Raw genomic sequence first — 18,727 nt, 5'->3', positions numbered from 1 at the left:
TGAAACTGAAAAGAGCTAAATTGCAGACAGTAATGTAAAGCTAGGCTATATGGTATCATAATGACTTTATTATTGATAATGTAAATGCATACAGTAATATTAAGGTAGGCTTTGAAATTGAAAACTAAATTGTACATGTTGAAAGCAGGAATGTAAAGCTAGGCTACAATATGATTGATTTGAAAATGAAGAACTAATATTTAAATATATGAGTTTTGTGTTCAAAATGGATAATTTTCTTGGAATTAAAGACATGTGATTAGTGTGAGCCAAGAAATATTGGAGTCAATCCAAGAATTTATATAAAAATATATATCTACTGATGTACCTGTAAGAATTGCAGTGCATTAACAAGCATGGAGCTTAAATGTGAAAATTAATGAAGCATAAATTTCATTCTTCATGTATTATGTATTCATTGACCAGAAAAAGAATGTCAAATTTTAAATGAAGAAAAACATGAGATGTAGCATTTTGCAAAAAACAAAACCAACAACTTAAAAGCCTAAATTTTTAAGTAATAAGCTCATGCACCTACATTGTATACTGGCAGCGTGTGTGTGTCCACTTGGTGTTGATGTTTTAGTAGCTCCACAATTTGTGTGTTTGTTTGTTGGTGTTTCAGACGTGCCTCTGTGCCCACTATTTCTACCAACAGAAGAGGATCATTAGGTGGTCAGCTTAGCACTGGTAGTTACAAACGCTTTCAATCTGTTGGCTTGGCTAGCTTTTAGCGCAGCTGACTTTTTCAGCTTTTTTTCTTTTTGCAGTTTTTTCAGCAGGACCTAAAGCCGTTTTTTTTTTATTTTTAGAAAATTGAGTTTCAATTGGTTAATAGTTCAAGTATATATACTTATTGCAAAATTTCATTCTAATTTGTACTTAAACATTGTATGCACCAATTGCTCATTTATAGCATCTGCTCATTTAAAATATATAAATTATTTAAAATTATGCAATAATTGTATAAAAAAAATGTATTTATATATATATATATAGTTGTTTAAAGCTAGATTTATGTGTAAAGCACTTACATAGCTTGTAATTGAAACTCACTTTTAAGTGTGAATTAAGATCGATTTCAAACAATCCAGAGTGATTTTAACATAGGGTACATATGCCCTGGCACCAACAGCACTGGCACCTTATAACCTCTCTTCCTCTTAACTTTAAACGAATAATTAACACAGTTAAATTACATCACAATTATGAAATCATTTCACATGGGCATTGTTGCATTGATGGTTAAAACAAGTTTGTTTTCCTGTTTATTAAAGAATATTATGTCATTTTTAGAGCATTTTTATTACCAAGTATGAATTTATTGAAAATATTCATTATGGTGGGTTTTTTTTTTACACATTAATGGTCAAATCATTTAATTTTCAATTTTCTATGCATAAGATAAGATATTAAGTTCCTAACATCATTCATATATTTCATTATATGGATCAGCTCAATTGCATTCGCCACTTTAGATTTAGAAGTGTGCAATAAATTTGTTATTAATTATTCGAACTGTCTTGACTAACTTTAAAAAAGGCTTAAAACAACTTCAGGTATTTTGTTTTTGACTTATTTTGACATTGATTTTTTGGAGATTATTTTGTGCAAGATCTATAGATTAAATTTTTTGAAATATTATCAGCAAATGATGTATGAATTAATTGCTTCTTGTTTGATTTTGACATCATTTTACCTATCAAGTGTATTGTTGTATGAAACTTTAATTACAAACAAAAACACAAAAAATGACAAATACTTTTAAAATATATAGGTGATTTTTATAGAAGAAAGAATTTAAGATGAATTTAAATTCAAATTAATTCAAAATCAATTTAAATTGATGATGTCTTTTACTAATACAGCTTGTTTTTCAAGGTTTGATTTGATTTTTGTTGAAGTTTTGATTTGATTTTTTTTTTTACGTAAAACTAATTAATTAAACCCTCCTTCCATCACACTGGCCCAATCATTCACACCTGTTGGTACTTATAACATCTCGAGAGTTAACTATTACAGAATCCTTTTGTTTAATTCTTCATCACCGTGACCATTATTATATAGATCTGCTCTCCACAGATAGAATTCAAAACATTGTGTTAGAAATGATTAATGATTCCATCTTAAACATAAATCTTGTTAAAAGGTTACAGCATTACATGTGTTAATCATAATTTTTTTTTACCTGTTTTTATTTAATATTTACACAGTGGTGAAATCAGGGGTTATTCCCCTCATTAATATTAAAACAAGATGAGTGTTTCAGCTTTTAAAAAAAAAGACCTCGTAACATTAATTCATATTGATATGCAATTTTTTTTTCACTAGTTGTATAGAGATTTGTAATTAATTAGAAATGTAATTTAATGTTTGTATCAATGTTATTTGACATTTTGGCTTATACGATGTTCCCTGTTTTTTTTTTCTTTGACAGAGGTGACTCCAAAAGCAAAAGGCAGTAATGGTGCACTGACTCCGTCCATTAAGTAAGTGTCAAATTACTTTGGAGCTGTTAATTATTTTTTAATATCATTTGCATTTTAATAGCTTGTTTTCCTTTCTGAGTTAAAATCTTATATTTTAATAATTTTTTTAACCATGTTCTTTGAAAAACAAAATTATTGGACATAGTTCATAAACGGCCCAACTTGATTAAGCTCAAACTTGTCAGGACTGTCGACAAAGTTTGAGATACATGTAAGCAGGTGTTTTAGGATATTGTAGGTAAAACTCATACACATGTATTATAGTAAGGTCATGATCAAGTCAACTTTGACTTATTTTGACATCACTTTATTACATCTTGGCTTGGTGAATATTGTTCTCTTTAGCTGATCATCATACTGACATAAAAAACAGCAGTTATTGTTTAACTAAATATCAATATTTTAGACATCCTATTCAAACTTTATTTAGGTAATCATACTATACTTTTTATTTTACAGAGAAAGGAAACAATCGAGATAATCTGGTGCAGTAAGGAAGCATCTGCATCAAGATGCATCTTGGGAAACATTGTTTCTATAGTGACTGTGATAGAACCAATCAGATTTCACCTGATGTTTGTGTATTATGTTGATCCTGTTAAGTTTATTACTTATATACTGCTGAAAAACACGGACAGATTTTACTTCAAAAAAGAAGGAAGTTAATAAAAAGACATCTGCTAAATCAATACTGCTAATGAAGACATCTGCTAAATCAATACTGTGTTAATGAAGACAGCTGCTAAATCAATACTGTTAATGAAGACATCTGCTAAATCAGTACTGTGTTAATGAACACATCTTCTAAATCAATACATGTACTGTTAACTAATGACGGTGGCAAATCATGAGGGTGGACTAGCACCATTTGTAAAGTGCCTGGAAGTTGAAGTATATTTGTATGTCATTTGAGATGTGCAAGACCGGACAACATTCCATTCTTTTTTTTTTTGTTTTATTCATAATTTATAATAGTCATATTAGCAAAATGATCACAAGTATAAATCAAAATCCTGTGATGTCTTCATGTTGATTTTGTACTGAAAAACTGTTGCAGGATTTTTTTTTTTTAGAAGACAATGTATTACAAAATGGCTTTCTGTGTCAGTTGGAATAAATACGCATAGTAGAAACTATGAAATGTCAGTTATTCAGGTACAAAACTGAGTCATTCCAGTAATTTAAAGCTAGATTAAAAAAAAGTGCCTAGATTGTTGAAAACTTGTAAATTTCAGTGAAGAAATAATGTTGCAATTATTACTCTGTAGGTTATTTGTCTCAGATTTCTGTATGTGTTGCTATCAGCATGTTTTCTGGGTGCAATCATTAGATGAGAGTTATTCCAGAAATATATGGGAAATTAATGTAATACATGTATATTTTTTAAGGGAAATGGCAGAGCATTGTTACAATAATCCTAGATTTGTTACTTTAAACAAAGTTGAAATTTCTGTTTTTGCAGAGCTAGAGTGTAAAAATTCATTAAAAATTAAATCACTTTTTTTATATTTTCATTCCAGTATTCTGAAGACTTTCTATGCCATAATTTGATTGTTTTAAACAGTGTTAAGAAGCGAATGTTCTGTAATGTTGATGTATTAGTGTTTTTGTTGAATGAAGAATTTTGTGCAATTGGCAATGAATCAGACATAATTCTATGTGCATGTGTGTTTTACACAGTATTTTTCTTGGTGTTACATATGTTGAAAGACTGTGTTATCTATGAGAGGGAGTTTATTTTTGTTGATTAAGAAACCTAGATGTGCCTGTTGTGTATGAAATTTTAATATTTTACTCTTTAAAGTTGAGATCATTTTTTTAATTTTTAAAAAAATGTTAAGTAACAGCTCATTGTAGAAGCCCATACTTTCAGATATTTACTACTTGGCACCTACATTTAATTGTAGTATTAGATATATTGTCTTCTTTTGTTTACACTACAGTATTTTGAAAATAAAAATTGCACTATAGACAGCTGGTAGAGAAAAAAAGGATTTTTTACATTTATATTCAGTGATAAACATTTTAAACTAAAGATAATGCATTCTTCTGTGATGAACACAGTCTGTGTTCAGTGCTTGTAACCTCTGATGCAATAGAAACCTAAAGAGATTGTTCCAAGTTTTATTTACGACCAATCATGTTACAATGTTTTATCAAAAGCACTGCAAGTACAAGGGTTAAACAGGAAGTCAAAAGTTTGAAGAATCATAGAATAGCCTCCCTTTAGCCAAAATAAAATGTCACTTCTAAAGGCAATAAAATAGTTCCTTAGATGTGACAGACAGGTAGACAAGGAGACTCTTCTTTTTCTTGACTTCTTCTTTGAAAATTATGCTAGTAATGAAATTAAGAATGCCCCCCCCCCCCCCCCCCCCCCCCAACTGGTATTTGAATAAATAATTTTTAAGAATTAAGATTTACATTTATGTCCCTTGAGTTGTGGCAGTGTTAAATGTCTTTTGATGAAATTATAACTTTGTAGTAAACATACTGTTACTGTTTTTTTTTCCTTGAGAAATGTGATAAAGAGACCATGACACATTTTTATCAGAGTTCTCTCTCCTGTTATTGGTTGTTGATCTGACACTATATCTAAGCCCCTGTTGTAGCTAATGTCTGTGTATAACTGCTGGTATTGTATAAACTCTGTCACTTATATAGAACTATTTTCTTTACTATTGTACATGTAGTTGCAGCTAAACATGTCAAAATGTTATTTTTTTTATTTTGAAGAACTGAACTAGAATTTCCTCTCTACTTTACAGTACTGGTTAAATTTTGATAATGGAGCTGGTAGAATTTGTACACCAGATTCAGCTGTGATTCTGTTGCATTGTTTGTGGAGAGAACTTGGGTGCTTCAGACCTTGTGGTTATAATGATGTCATCGTATTAAAATGCAATATTATTAAATGACTCAACTGATTGACTTTAGTTTTTGGTTTTATTTGTCACAAAATGAAGTTTGCCAAAATTTATCGTTTCAACATGAAATGATACAGAGATCGAGAGGGAAGTTCATGTAATAATGCATTTCACCTTTGAAAGATTGTGTGCACTTTATTATGCTTGAAAATGGACATTTCGTACTTTGTGTCAAACGTAGCATTTAACATTATAATCCTTAATTAGATTTAAATTGTCATGCTGTTTGACTTTGAAAGTGATAGTTATCTTTTGTAATAATCCCCACCTGCAGTAAATGCTTTTGTGTGCATGTGAATTTGTAATTCACAAAGTTTGGTAAATTGGCCGTAAAATCTTTCCATAGATATAAGGATCAAATCTGTTCATGAAGATGTAATTTAGCTGCTCAACTCCTTGTGAGTCTACGCTGGAGATCTTTGTGATCATATTCAATTCTTGTTCTCTAGTTAAACATTGATCATGTTAAACCAGGTCTTTAATTAAGATTTGTTCTGATGAACACCTCCACATCAATCGTTTTCTACAAAGACAACGCCTTAACAGCTATGTCACGCAACGTCTACTGAAATATAGATAATACACTGGTACCAAAATTTTAAATGGAGACCTTTCCAGTAGTCAATATACCATATACAGAATTGAAATGTGTTATAAATCCAATCAAGACTGGCTTTAAATTAAAGGACAACCAAGTTAATGAAATCAGCGACAATGACTTGTAGTATTCCAAATGCTCATTATCTTTTTTTATTGGACAGTAACTGCCATATTTGACAAATGTACATCCATAATTGATGGTTTGGAATGTCTCTGCGCAAGTTCAAGAACGCGGTATCTTAATAATTTATTCTGGTGATGTTTGTTCCAAACACGAAGACACACAGACTGGTTGCTATGAGTAACGGGAGGCTGGGAGGTGACGTGACTGGACCATTTTATGACAACACCAGCTTGGGATATCGGTATTTGTTAATTACAAGGAAATTCTTATTATTGACAGAAAAGTGTATGAACCTTGTTGGAAGAATGTAGACAACAAAAATAACATTAACATACGAATTAGCAAATTTCCGGTGCATTGTTAAGGTTTCCGTCAGTTAGTGAATTTTGATTACTGGGATTTACAACAAAACTTGAAATCAAGGAAATTGCAATAAAAAGCAAAGTATAGGATCTTTGAATTAAAACTTTAAAATTTGTACCTAGTTGTAATCATCTGTGCACTAAGACAGACACTCAATATATGGAACAAATAGCTTTATCCGCAACAGGCCCGTAGGAACCCCCCCCCCCCCCCCCATAATTTTACCAATTATGCTTTACTATAGAAAAAAAAGATTCATTTAGAGTAACTGTTGTGCCGCCAAATATTCTTGCCAGTATATGCTAAACATTAGAAAACAAAGCTCATTTACGGTTCAGGTCCTTCAAAAATGGTTGATGTCCTTTTTTTTTGTCTTGCAAGAGTTTCTGTTATCCCCCCCCCCCTTTCACACGCACAATGAAATTTATTCCTACGGGCCACATTGTATTCGCCAATTCCAAATTATCTTCTGTTTGAAATTTCTTTTAATCGTTTTTCTATTTGAAAAATCAGCTTTTGTTAAGTTATTTTTCTTTACTTCTTAAATTATATTTAACAGTAAGTTCGTATGATTTCAGTTGTCTCAGTTGAGTAAATTACTATTCTAGTAAAACACGATTTTTTTTCCTTTTCAATGTTTTGCAAATACATGTATCCAAACTAGTCGTTCGATAAAAAAAAGTACTATGTAACTTCGAAGTAAAGTCTTTTGATGTTATTGATATAGATTGTAAGTTCAATTTCAACAAAAGGTACCTATTATATTTCTACATAAACAAGATATGTTTGCGAAACACTGATGCCCCCGTATGGCATCTTATAGCAAAGGTTAAACTTTCTCAAATGTATATCAAATATGTTGGCACCCAAAGTAAGGTCTTGTCTCGAGGAATATACCTGTGAAATATAAAACCCTAGCAGCAACCATTGAATAGATATGGAAAAGGTTAAAGTTTTTCAAAAGTAAGTCAAACATCAAGGTCAAGGTCAAATCGTCAATATTAATGGTGCCCAAGGAAAGCCCTTCTCACAAGGAATACACATGTGAAATATGAAAGCCGTAGCACCAATCGATCAAAAGTTATGACCAAGGTTAAAGTTTTCCAAAAATAGGTCAAACCTCAAGGTCAAAGGGTCAAAGTTGTTGGTATCCAAAGAAAGGCCTCGTCACAAGGATTACATATGTGAAGTATGAAAGCCGTAGCACCAATCGTTCAAAAGTTATGGCCAAGGTTAAAGTTTTTCAAAAGTAGGTCAAACTCCAAGGTCAAGGTCAAAGGGTCAAAGTTGTTAGTATCCAAAGAAAGATCTTGTCACAAGAATTACACATGTGAAGTATGAAAGCCCTAGCACCTATGGCTAAGGTTAAAGTTCAGTAAAATTTTGCAAAACTGGGCCAAACTCCAAGATAAGGTCAAAAGGTTAAATATGGTGGTACCCAAAGAAAGGTCTTGGCACAAGGAATACACATGTGAAATATGAAAGCAATAGCTCCAGTTATGGGCAATGTTAAAGTTTTTGCAGACAAACAGACAGACAGATGGACGGACAGGGCAAAAACTACACACCTCTGAATCTTCGACGGGGCCATAAAAATGTTCTTAACTCAAATTATGTACGTCCCTTTGAACGACGTAAATGCAACGATCCTGACTGTCTGCTTTACATTATGCAAATGCTTAGTCACTGTTAACAAGCAGCAGGCTTGTACATACTACATGTATATAAGACTTAAAAATACTAACAAGGGAGTAAGGTTACTGTCACATGGAAAGTCACGTTTTAATGTGACCTTATCTCACTGAACAAGAACTGCTAAGCAGGAGTCAACAATGCGACACTTTCTTTTTCTCCCTTTACCGTTGAAATTATGCTAATACTGTAATACACCAAAATATTTGATAAAAAATCAGAACTAAATCCATACTTTCACCAAAAAATTGGTTGATATTTTTATCATCGACTGTCACCAACTAGTTACAAAATTTCATTCATCTGTAACAGAAGAAGGTTCTTTTTGCATTGCTTGCAATTTTCACTCATCCCCCAGCATCAATGATTATTGTTTGATGAGTAGTTGGTTGTAAATATTGTTATCAAAATTAATTTTTTATGCATCAACATGAAAAAACTCAACTGCAAGGGAACTAGTTCAGAATTTTTACTCATCAGTCAAACAAGCAGGAGAATTAATTTCAGTCTTTTTGATGTTTCTTAGACCCCAACTGCATATAGTTGTTCCATTATAAAGTCTTTTGACACTTGGATATCATTTTAGAAAACAAGGAAAATCCATATCATAAAATTCAATATCCTACACTGATCAGAATAATAGATGCAAAAGCCCAGGGTCGGTTAGTCTTATTTTAAAACAAAGAATTAGGAATATTTTTTATGCTTTGTTTAAGCTTTTCAGTTTGTAAAAATATTTCATTCAGTCTGCTTTTCAAAACTTAAAAGAACACTGAAACAGAAAAAAAGCGAACTATCAAACGTATTTTTGAGTGAATCTTCATTCATACCTTTGAGGAAAATACTAGACTAGGTTTATTTTGATCGGCTAATTAAACTGGTGCTGCCAGGCATTGAAATGCGATGCATTGCAGTACAGCGCAATAAATGCAGATAACATTCTATTTCAACAAGCATTTTACTTGTTTCCATCAATTATTGTTTGATGAATAATTAGTTGTAAATATTGTTACTAAAATTAATACCTGCTATGCCTCTCTGAGCTCAACTGCAAGGGTATAAAATTTTCACTCATCAGTCAAACAGGAGTTTCGATGTTTCTTAGACCCACAAAACCAGTCATTCGATAAAAACAGCACATGTAACATGACATTTATTTCCTTGCCTCATCAAACGAAATGATATTCATTTACGAACACCTCCCTTGACACATTTAGCATTTATTTTTATTTTTTTTTATACAAAGAAGAATAAATAATACACGTTAAGATTTCTATCAGGTAATTCAACGGGATCAGAATTTCCATAAGCAAATATAGAACTGCCTTTGTGTACAGAAAAGTGCATTTATTCCTGTCACTTGAAAGACTGAAGCCTTATAAATCTACCTTTAGACAAAAATATAATTCAAAGACCTAAATCAAAAGGTTGGAGAAATAATTGAAGACATTAAATTTAACAGTACAGCTTTGAGAGCATTGTTGAATAAAAGACTTCTGCACTTTCCATATCAGCGGAAAAGCAATCGAACTCTATGCGTTATGAACTATCTTTGTGAAAGATGTTAATTTCTTTGCTTTATTTCTTAATTTTTCATTGTAAGTTAAAAGAATTCAACACTAATTTCTACAAATTTACGAATTATAGACGTCAACATCTCTATGTCAAAAAATGAATTAAAACTAGTATTTCAAAGGTTGTTTTCTTCTCCATGTATTACAATTTATCACTAAAAACGGGACAGGATACACATGATCCATCAAGGTCGGGAAATAGATCATGCCTTATAGAGAAATGCTAGGGGAATACTATACCAGTCATACGTGATACCAAAGGATGTATAGTAATGGTGGTTCCCAACGGCAACTGTACTCTGTCTTGTTTTATTGCTGTTCGTTTCCTTCCTGTTTTAATTTAAAAAAAAACTGTTGCCTAGGAACAACAATTAATTTGAAAAAATTAGAGGACTGATTTCAACCCTGGTGTGTCCAGGGGTTTGTGTTTTTGCCCTCTTCATGATTTGTAATGTTAATATAAATGGATGTACGAAATCGATAAATGTTCGTTGTTTTCATCTTTTTCATTAGTATTAAATCCTCACAAAATGATATTTCCTGGCTCTTGTAGAAAAAAAATTCCGGCCAATTAACCAGTCTTTGTAAAAACATATATTAAAATGCACGTGAAACTATTTTGTGCAGGTGGGAATAATTATTAATATAAACGTCATGTTCACAATCAAACAGCGTGAAGATAAAGGTTATATCAAGGTTTACACTGTTAAATGCTTCGTTTGGCACTATAATTACAAAATATATATCCAATTTCAACCCAAGAACACACTCTTAAGATTCATACACTGCATTTCTCCATAATCATAATCTTTATAAAACAGAAATCAATTTTGTTTTAAGTACAAGGAGACACTTTTTATTATTAAGCCTAAAACATCTCCGTTCTCTCTGTAAGACAATGCAATTCGGATCACACAGTTTATCACCTCTTATCATCGAAATTACCAATTCTATACAAACTGTTATCGGGGATCTGTAAGTATATATTGAGTTACTCCTTTTCAAACAATTTTCACAAACTTGTACAGATATTACAGATTAAAACTCATTTTGAATTTTCAAAATGAAGAAAAATATTGAACACTTCTTCTCTCTAATTACAGGAAAACAGAAAACATGATTAATTGACAAGAAGATGCAATACAGGGTGAGGAATTTTGAAACATGCTCTCTATCACACAGTTATCAGAAATATTTCCAAGTATAACTTTGTTACAATTCGAAGTAAAGCAGGAAAGCGGAGATTTAAATTCAAATTGTAGTTTATCATCAAAACACAAACCAAAATTCAGTTCCATATCAGCAAACACGCCAAGAAGTTGTAAATTTGCAAGATGTATAATTAGAAATAAACCTCAGAGAAAAAACTGAAATGTGAACTGTAATAACAACATACCAATTTATGTTTGAATTCAGCTCAATCCCTACACTATCTGCAAACTTAAAATACCCTGATGTAAAATGCAAAAAAGCATAGTGACGATGAACATGGGTTCGTGCATGTAAGAGTTTGTATCTTCCATGTTAAAGGGATTGGGTTCACCTTCTACTTAAAGAATTTCTGTAAAATCAAGGACAACATCTTTTCTCATATACAATCAGCGATCTGAGAAAAAATTCTCAGATTTGAGTAAAATACAGCCCTTGAGTTCGACTAAAGACGTTTGTGGCCCCGGGACCAGAGCTTCATTCCAAACCTGACTCATATACAATCAAAGCTTTACTCAAGCCTTACTGAGAATGTACAAATTAACATTTTTTGCAGTAATTTAAAGAGATCAAAGTAAATATTGAAGTCATTATCAAGTGATTTGTAATCTCTTTGATAGATAATTACTGATTTTTAAAAGAATAATTTGATCTTTTGACTCTGAAAGGTCATACATTTGCAAAGCCATTCCTACACTGATTTCTGTAGTTCCTCTAAATACTTTATGATGTCTTGGCATATTTTTGTTCATTAGACTTACTTTTTTCCTTATGATATCTGGTATAAGCACATTATATATAAGTAGTATTTATCTCCAACGTAATTGTTTTCTTTACTTATGACGATTCCTAGTTTTCTACGTGCTATGTGGGTAACAAAAATACGATGATTCAATGCATATCAAAAAGCATTATATTTTAAAGGTTCTATACCAAAATACCAGATCAGCCAGTACATACACAAACAAAGTAAATGAAACTACAAGTTCATAAATGTTCAAAATTTTCTTTTTTTCCAAACCCTAATTCTTTCGTGTTACATAAATGGTATTTAAAAGAAACCAAATAGGCTATTTAGTCATTAATCATTGTAACAGTGAATCAAAATCTGTCTCATTTCTTTAAAATGGCAAATGAGCTTGAAAATCAAAAATGTCAGCTCAGAACTGATGGTTTTCAACACATAATTTCTAAGAAAAGAATGAATTACATTGGCATCAAATATCAAAATCCGATAAGTTATTCTCTTTTCATACTTCGGTAATTTCTGCTCTTAATGATTGAATTACACTGTCCAGCAAAGAAGTTCAATGTTATTTGTACTCCTTGTTACCAACATGGACCCGACGACCAGATGCTTCGAATCTTTTGCACGATCCTTCAAGATGATCATTTTAGCTAAATCTTCTCTTTATCAAGATCACATTTCAATCACCAAGAACCCGCTTGATGAAGCTTCAGCGTTTTCGGAACTTTAAATTCGCCATCACAACCTGTTCAAAGACCTCTCTGACACATCTTTTGCTTGCTACTGGACACTCTATGTACCTGAAAGCCCCGATTTCTTTGGCGAGATTTTCTCCTACCACTTTTGTGACAGGACAGGGATCTTCCTCCCTAAGATAGGTCTGGGTGGCCACCAAAATAATGGGGCGCTTTTTTATCAATCTGTCGGATCCAGAAAGTCTGAACACTCTCGGAAGATTCCCAATCCACGACACTGAAGCAGACAACAAAAATATCGTCCTGTGTTCTTACGTAATCGTAATCATGCTGAAAGTAAAACAAAAGAATAGTGAACTAAGACATCATGAAAGACATTGAAACAAAAACTTTATCTGCAACAGAATTAAGTAAAAAACAAATCTTTACCTGCCTTGATAAATCCATTATATTTAAAGAATATGCATCCCCGATAACTGATATGGAAAAGGAATAGATATCTTCTGTTGTGGCAATATATCCATCATCCAGAGCTTGTCCTGTGATGGCTTTAGCTCGGGAAGTTTTACCCACCATTTCATCACCCACCAAAGAACACTGTACAGGAAATTTATCCTCTGATACAAACATTTTACGTTAATAACCTTAATTGTGAATCTACAGGGCAATTCAAACAAAATATATATGCTAGAGCCACAGTCACAGCCACAGTTCGTTTTTCATATGGTTCATTATATTCATTTACTAATCATCAGCTCACGTACGTGCTTAAATTTACTCGGTGTAATTCGCCTTAAAACTTTCTTTTTATTCAATAGAATGTCGTAGCATTTGTCACATTAACACAGAGGCAGATTAGGCTTTGGTCTCATTGTATGTTTACGTATTTAACTTTATCATAAAACAATGCATTTTTATTTTTGTCTTCCTGAAACAGTTATACCTTAAGCTGTAAACAGATTTTAAGGGGGTGTTAAAATCAAGCGTATTTCATTGTAAAGTTTAGACCAAATTTTTAACTACATTCTGAAATATTTTAGTTGAAGGATTTTTTTTGGTTATTGCTAAATGTTTATGAAATTGAGCATCATATATCAAAGCTGTTTGTTTTGCATTATAGACATTTACACATAAAGATTTGATCTGAATGATGTTTTAAGGAAATTTTTATTAAGGTATGTCACTCGTGAAATTAGTTATATCAAGGATTTATTGAGAAGTATAATTTGGATAAGTACTCATATAGTATGACTAAAAATCGCAAAGAAAATGGGGGGTCAGTGTCAATATGTGATTTTCAGGCCAGAAACTGTGTAAATTTTATCTTGACTTCCTTAATATATCTTCATTTTTTTGGCAAACTTTGTTTGCATTCTTTAATTTAAATATGTTATAAAAATGGATTGTAATAATTAGTTTTGAAGTAAGTAGTTCTGACTGAACTTTGACATACCATAAGAAGGAAAGAAAAGCATATTATACTTAGTCTCAGACATATATTTCATCTTGTAAATTTCCCATTCTCACTCAAAAGTCCATTTAAAGACTACAAATGTTTTAGCAGAGAGCAAACACGGACCTCCAAAAACATCAGAGGCGGGATCAGGTGCCATGGAGGAGTAAGCATCCCCTGTCGATCGAATACACCCGACTTGTGTATTCGGTCGACAGTATACACCTGAATTGTCTACGGAAGATCCGTAGACAATTCAGTGTGAAAATAGTAGAGTAACAATTTGTATAATATATGTCAGTCAACATTCAACCAAACGACATATTCTTTTTGCAAACAAGGTCATTGTATCGATGATAGAGTTTTGGAAATATTGACCTTAAACAAGATTGTTGAAATTTTTGTATCATTGAATTATTTGTCATTATCCTGCCTTGTTTTAGAAATTGTTCGTTCATAGAACATGCTCTTGCGTAACGAATCAACTGGGAGACATAACCTCCATATACATGCAGGTGATTGTAGTATATTACTATATTGTAAGGGAAGTTGATAGAAAAACTGAAGTCATCTATAATTTACATGAGGAAAGCATCAAAGGTTACATGTTTTAATTATAAGGGCAATAAAAATTATATAACGTAATTCACCTTCCTTTTTGTGACTATGAGATATTTAAAATTTTTATTTGAATCACACTTTTCTAGGAACTGCCTTTTAATACAGTCTTCTTCATGTTTCATTTCTGTGATAAAAATTGATGAAATATATTGGCCAAAATTATATTTGTTCGACAAAGATACACTTTTCAATTCATACCGTCGGTATGTGACACTTTGAATAAGAAAAACCTCCTTTTCTATATCAAATACTTAAGAAAAAAAAGGTTTTCGTTTGTGACAAGAAAATTTAATTTGGCACATTTTAAGAGAATTTGGTCATATAACATTTGGGGTTGATACTTATTAGTATCATTACCTCTCAGAGAACAATAATCTTAGTTATTCTGTTCATGACAATTATAATCTATTGTATCGCTAAAGACAGAAAAGGTCTAAAAGGGCGTGTTAAATAGGACATTAAATGCAGTCATGTAGTGTGGGTAAAAAAGCATGGTTTATGATGGGTGGGAAATGTATATAAGTAAAGTAAAAAAGGTTTTTCGGAAGTTGGTAATTAGCAAGGCATAATATATGTCAAAATACTGCCTAAAATAATTAGTAATAACGGCAACACTTAATCTTAATGCTTAAAAACAACGCAGTAATCTTCATTAAGATCAGCTCTATTTGCAGCTTTACACTTAAAGTGACAGCATTAATTAATTAACCGAAAACCCTTGAATAGCGATAAAAAGCTTACTACAATAGAGCCGAGAAATTTTAGTTTTATTGCGGACTCCGGTGGGTGGTATTTAAAGGTTTTCAAGATACCATAATGTTATAGACTAAACAAATTTATACAAATTTATCATTTTTGTTTAGAATTTTTAGTTTTTAAAAGAAAAAAATTGATAAACAATACTAAAGAGCGCTACTTTTTATTTTTCAAAAATTACAGAATGACCAGCATCGGCATATACATGTATATGTATGGTCTGAGCATGTGCATACATGTATGATCTCTGTTTGAAGACTTTTAGAATTTTCAGCAACTTTATATAATCTCACAAAAGGGTTTTCCCCTTTTTCCCCCATCTATTTGTGTAAAATGTAGGATTCAATTTTGACAAGGCATTAATTTTATATTTTGTTGATAATACCTCATCATTAAAAAATAGCACACAGTTGTAACAGTTTGATTATATTTCTTTACAAACTCTACTGAAGTTGAATTGTTTATTTTTATGTCATTTTAAAAAGAGCTTGTAGTTATAACTCATGTGTTTTAAGTTTATAAGTTTCATATAAGAAGTAGCAAAAGAAAATCAACTTTGATTGTCAATGAGAAATGTTTCGATGTATTATTGTCATAGGTCGACATTATGCATTTCGTTTTTACATAAGTGTCGTAAAAAATCAGGCTTCTCTTAGAATTAAGTTAACGTCATTTTTTCCCTTCAAGCGGAACTTAAATAAAAAAATGCATTGATAAATGGTTCAGTGAAAAAACTGAGATTTTTTTTGTCACTTTAATATAGCAATTGTTCCAGCATTCTAATTCCTGATATAAGTATTAATTACACTATATATATTTGACTCTGTGACAAGTTAGTACAATTATACGTTAATGTATCTGACCCTGTGATATGTCAAAATAAAAAAAACCCCTCTTAATTCAGACGTGTAATTGATTATTCATTGTAAATGTCATAATTACAAAAATAATAAGAATGGAACTTGTTTTTGATTGATTTTGTTTGATGCCTTCCTGGAATAGTACAACCTTACAAAAAACAAAACAATCAAACAAACAAAATACCATCGTAAACTATAATTACTATAGTGATATTTAGTTAACTATTGTATTTATTTGATACTTTGATTTACTAAAGTAATAACTTAATAATAATAAAAAAAAATAATAAGAAAAATTCGATATACTACAGTGATGACTATGGTACTATAGTATACTTTGAATTACTATAGTGATAACTTAAAAAAAACTTTGATTAACTTAAGATATCGCTCAAATGTATAAATCGTTATGTATAATGTGAGAACTCTCTACATCTAGGTTATTGACATTTATATGTTTATATGTTTATTCACCAATCAAGGGCCCTCAAGGGGCATGTACAATTAAAAACAATACAATCATGATTGTAACAAGTAATGACTGCATTGGGTGCAGTATTGACCTGATCCTCACTTGCAAGTGTTCTCAACTAACAATTAAATCAAATTACTGGTATGGTTCATACAATGAAATATAAGCATTACATGCAATATAATGCAAACTGTTGTACACTTCAATGAACAGACTAGGTTAAGAAGCAGTAGTTACAGTAAGCAAGTAATCATAAAATTACTGTCATAATGAAAGTATAACAAAGCAGATCAGTTTGTGGCTCTACAAATTATATATGGAGAAGTGGAAAATATATATATTGCTGGTCTGGCAGCATAGTGTACCAAGGGATGATGCCTTTTGAACAGTCTGGCAATATGTATTTCAGAAGAACCAGATTGCTCGGTCTTGTACCCCAAGCAACTAAGACAGCTTACAGAATGAAAACTGAACTTGTTGGCCTGACTACCCTGGGTGCCAAGGGACGGTGCCTTTTGAACAGTCTGATGGTATGGACTGTCAGTCTTGTACCCAAGGTAACCAAGACAGCTTATAAAAGATCCTATTATATAACTTGAAATGTAATGCATAACAATACAATTCTTCAGGAATCATATTCCATTGTTCTGAATCATTTTACAGATTTGAGTAAGAATGTCAACATTTTCATTGGTCATTAGCCATATGAGTTTTTGGTCATTGTCCATCTTATCAAAATTCTTGCAATATTTTTCTATCATCTTATACAAAATGGCCCTTTCTTCTTAAACTTGACTACAACAGAATAAAAAATGTTTTTCATCATCAACTGAATTGTTGTTACATCTCTGACAAAACCTTTCATGTTGAGGAATGTTTTGGTATAATGTGACTTACTAACCTTGAACTACTATAGTGATCACTTTGAAAACTTTGATTTACTATAGTGATAACTAAAAAACTTTGATGATTGGAAAAAAAAATTAGCAGAAGAAATTGTTAATAAAACAGCAGGAATGTCTATCGGTTGCCTCTTAATTCACCTTTAAAATCATCAACTTTCTGTCACATTCAATAATCAGTTGCTAATTTCAGAAATGCTTCCAAATGGAATGTCTATACATGTCAGTTCCACAGATTAAAAAAAATGAATTCTATTTCTAATAAACTTTGAAGGGTATTACGTTATGAAAAAAAAATTAAATAGAATAAAATAAATTGACAAAGATTGATTGCATGTTTAAAATGTAAAAATAATTTATGCTCTATATATGCTGCATCTTGCTTGATAACTATACTGTATTTTCATTAGAAGGAAATAACTTTTCAGCGTCAAATAGTCGTAATAATTTAGTCTCATCTGACAAATGATAACATTTCTGAGAGAAGATTGATAGTCTATACTCTGATACTTATGTTTTGAAATGCAAATAAATCTCAAAACGGAGCCATTATTGAAAATATTTGCTTAACAGTTTTATAATGAATGTTATAGATGAACTATTGTCATGACTTGACAGTACGAAATTGATTTCAATTGAAAGCAACAAGACATATGAAATATATATATATATATATATATATATATATATATATATATATATATATATATATATATATATATATATATATATATATATAAAGCACTAAAAATGACCAACGACACGAACAATAATAATTGTCAAATTTTCGAGACAACCTGTCCCTTCCTCAGGACAAAGAAAAAAGTTAAGAAGTCATAAAAACAAAGGAAATAGAGAAGCAAAAACAACTAGCACTACTACTAAACTACCAAACACTAAATATTTACAATGTTACATGTTTAATTTGGAGTTTATAAACAGTTGTGAACAAAGAAATCCGGAGCGCTATGAATTGCGTCCGGTCTATCGGGTATACGCTGGTGAAGTCAACTGACAATTATTATTGTTCGTGTCGTTGGTCATTTTTAGTGCTTTATATAAATTTCCATCCGTGACCTTGTATCTACTTAGTAGATCCGACACTTAGGATATACAGTGTTGTTGGTTTTTAGTGCTTTATATATATATATATATATATATATATATATATATATATATATATATATATATATAATTATATATATATATATATATATATATATAATTATATATATATATAAT

At 31.1% G+C, this 18,727-nt stretch overlaps 1 protein-coding gene and 1 pseudogene across 10 annotated transcripts in view; one reads left to right on the top strand and one right to left on the bottom strand.

The window, feature by feature from the left end:
- LOC133174734 (serine/threonine-protein phosphatase 4 regulatory subunit 4-like) overlaps positions 1–5,417 on the top strand; it is a 39,871-nt gene extending 34,454 nt beyond the window's left edge. For 7 of the 10 annotated variants that reach the window (XM_061309843.1, XM_061309859.1, XM_061309872.1 and 4 more), the window contains 3 exons: positions 626–690; positions 2,438–2,489; positions 2,949–5,417. In XM_061309843.1, the coding sequence (XP_061165827.1) occupies positions 626–690; positions 2,438–2,489; positions 2,949–2,970 (139 nt within the window). In that variant the 3' untranslated portion in view covers positions 2,971–5,417. The remainder of the gene's footprint in view (positions 1–625; positions 691–2,437; positions 2,490–2,948) is intronic. The other 3 variants (XM_061309852.1, XM_061309887.1, XM_061309879.1) reach the window with 1 other exon arrangement.
- A 6,988-nt stretch (positions 5,418–12,405) lies between these two features.
- Positions 12,406–13,051, bottom strand: LOC133178155 (cdc42 homolog; annotated as a pseudogene).
- Between the last annotated feature and the right edge of the window lie 5,676 nt (positions 13,052–18,727).

This window comes from Saccostrea echinata, unplaced genomic scaffold, assembly GCF_033153115.1.
Source record: "Saccostrea echinata isolate AGI-Se365-2 ecotype Australia unplaced genomic scaffold, CSIRO_AGI_Sech_v1 ptg000002l, whole genome shotgun sequence".
Classification (NCBI taxonomy): Eukaryota; Metazoa; Mollusca; class Bivalvia; order Ostreida; family Ostreidae; genus Saccostrea; species Saccostrea echinata.
The sequence above is the reverse complement of the archived record's forward strand: the minus strand, read 5'-3'. Positions and strand labels throughout refer to the sequence as shown.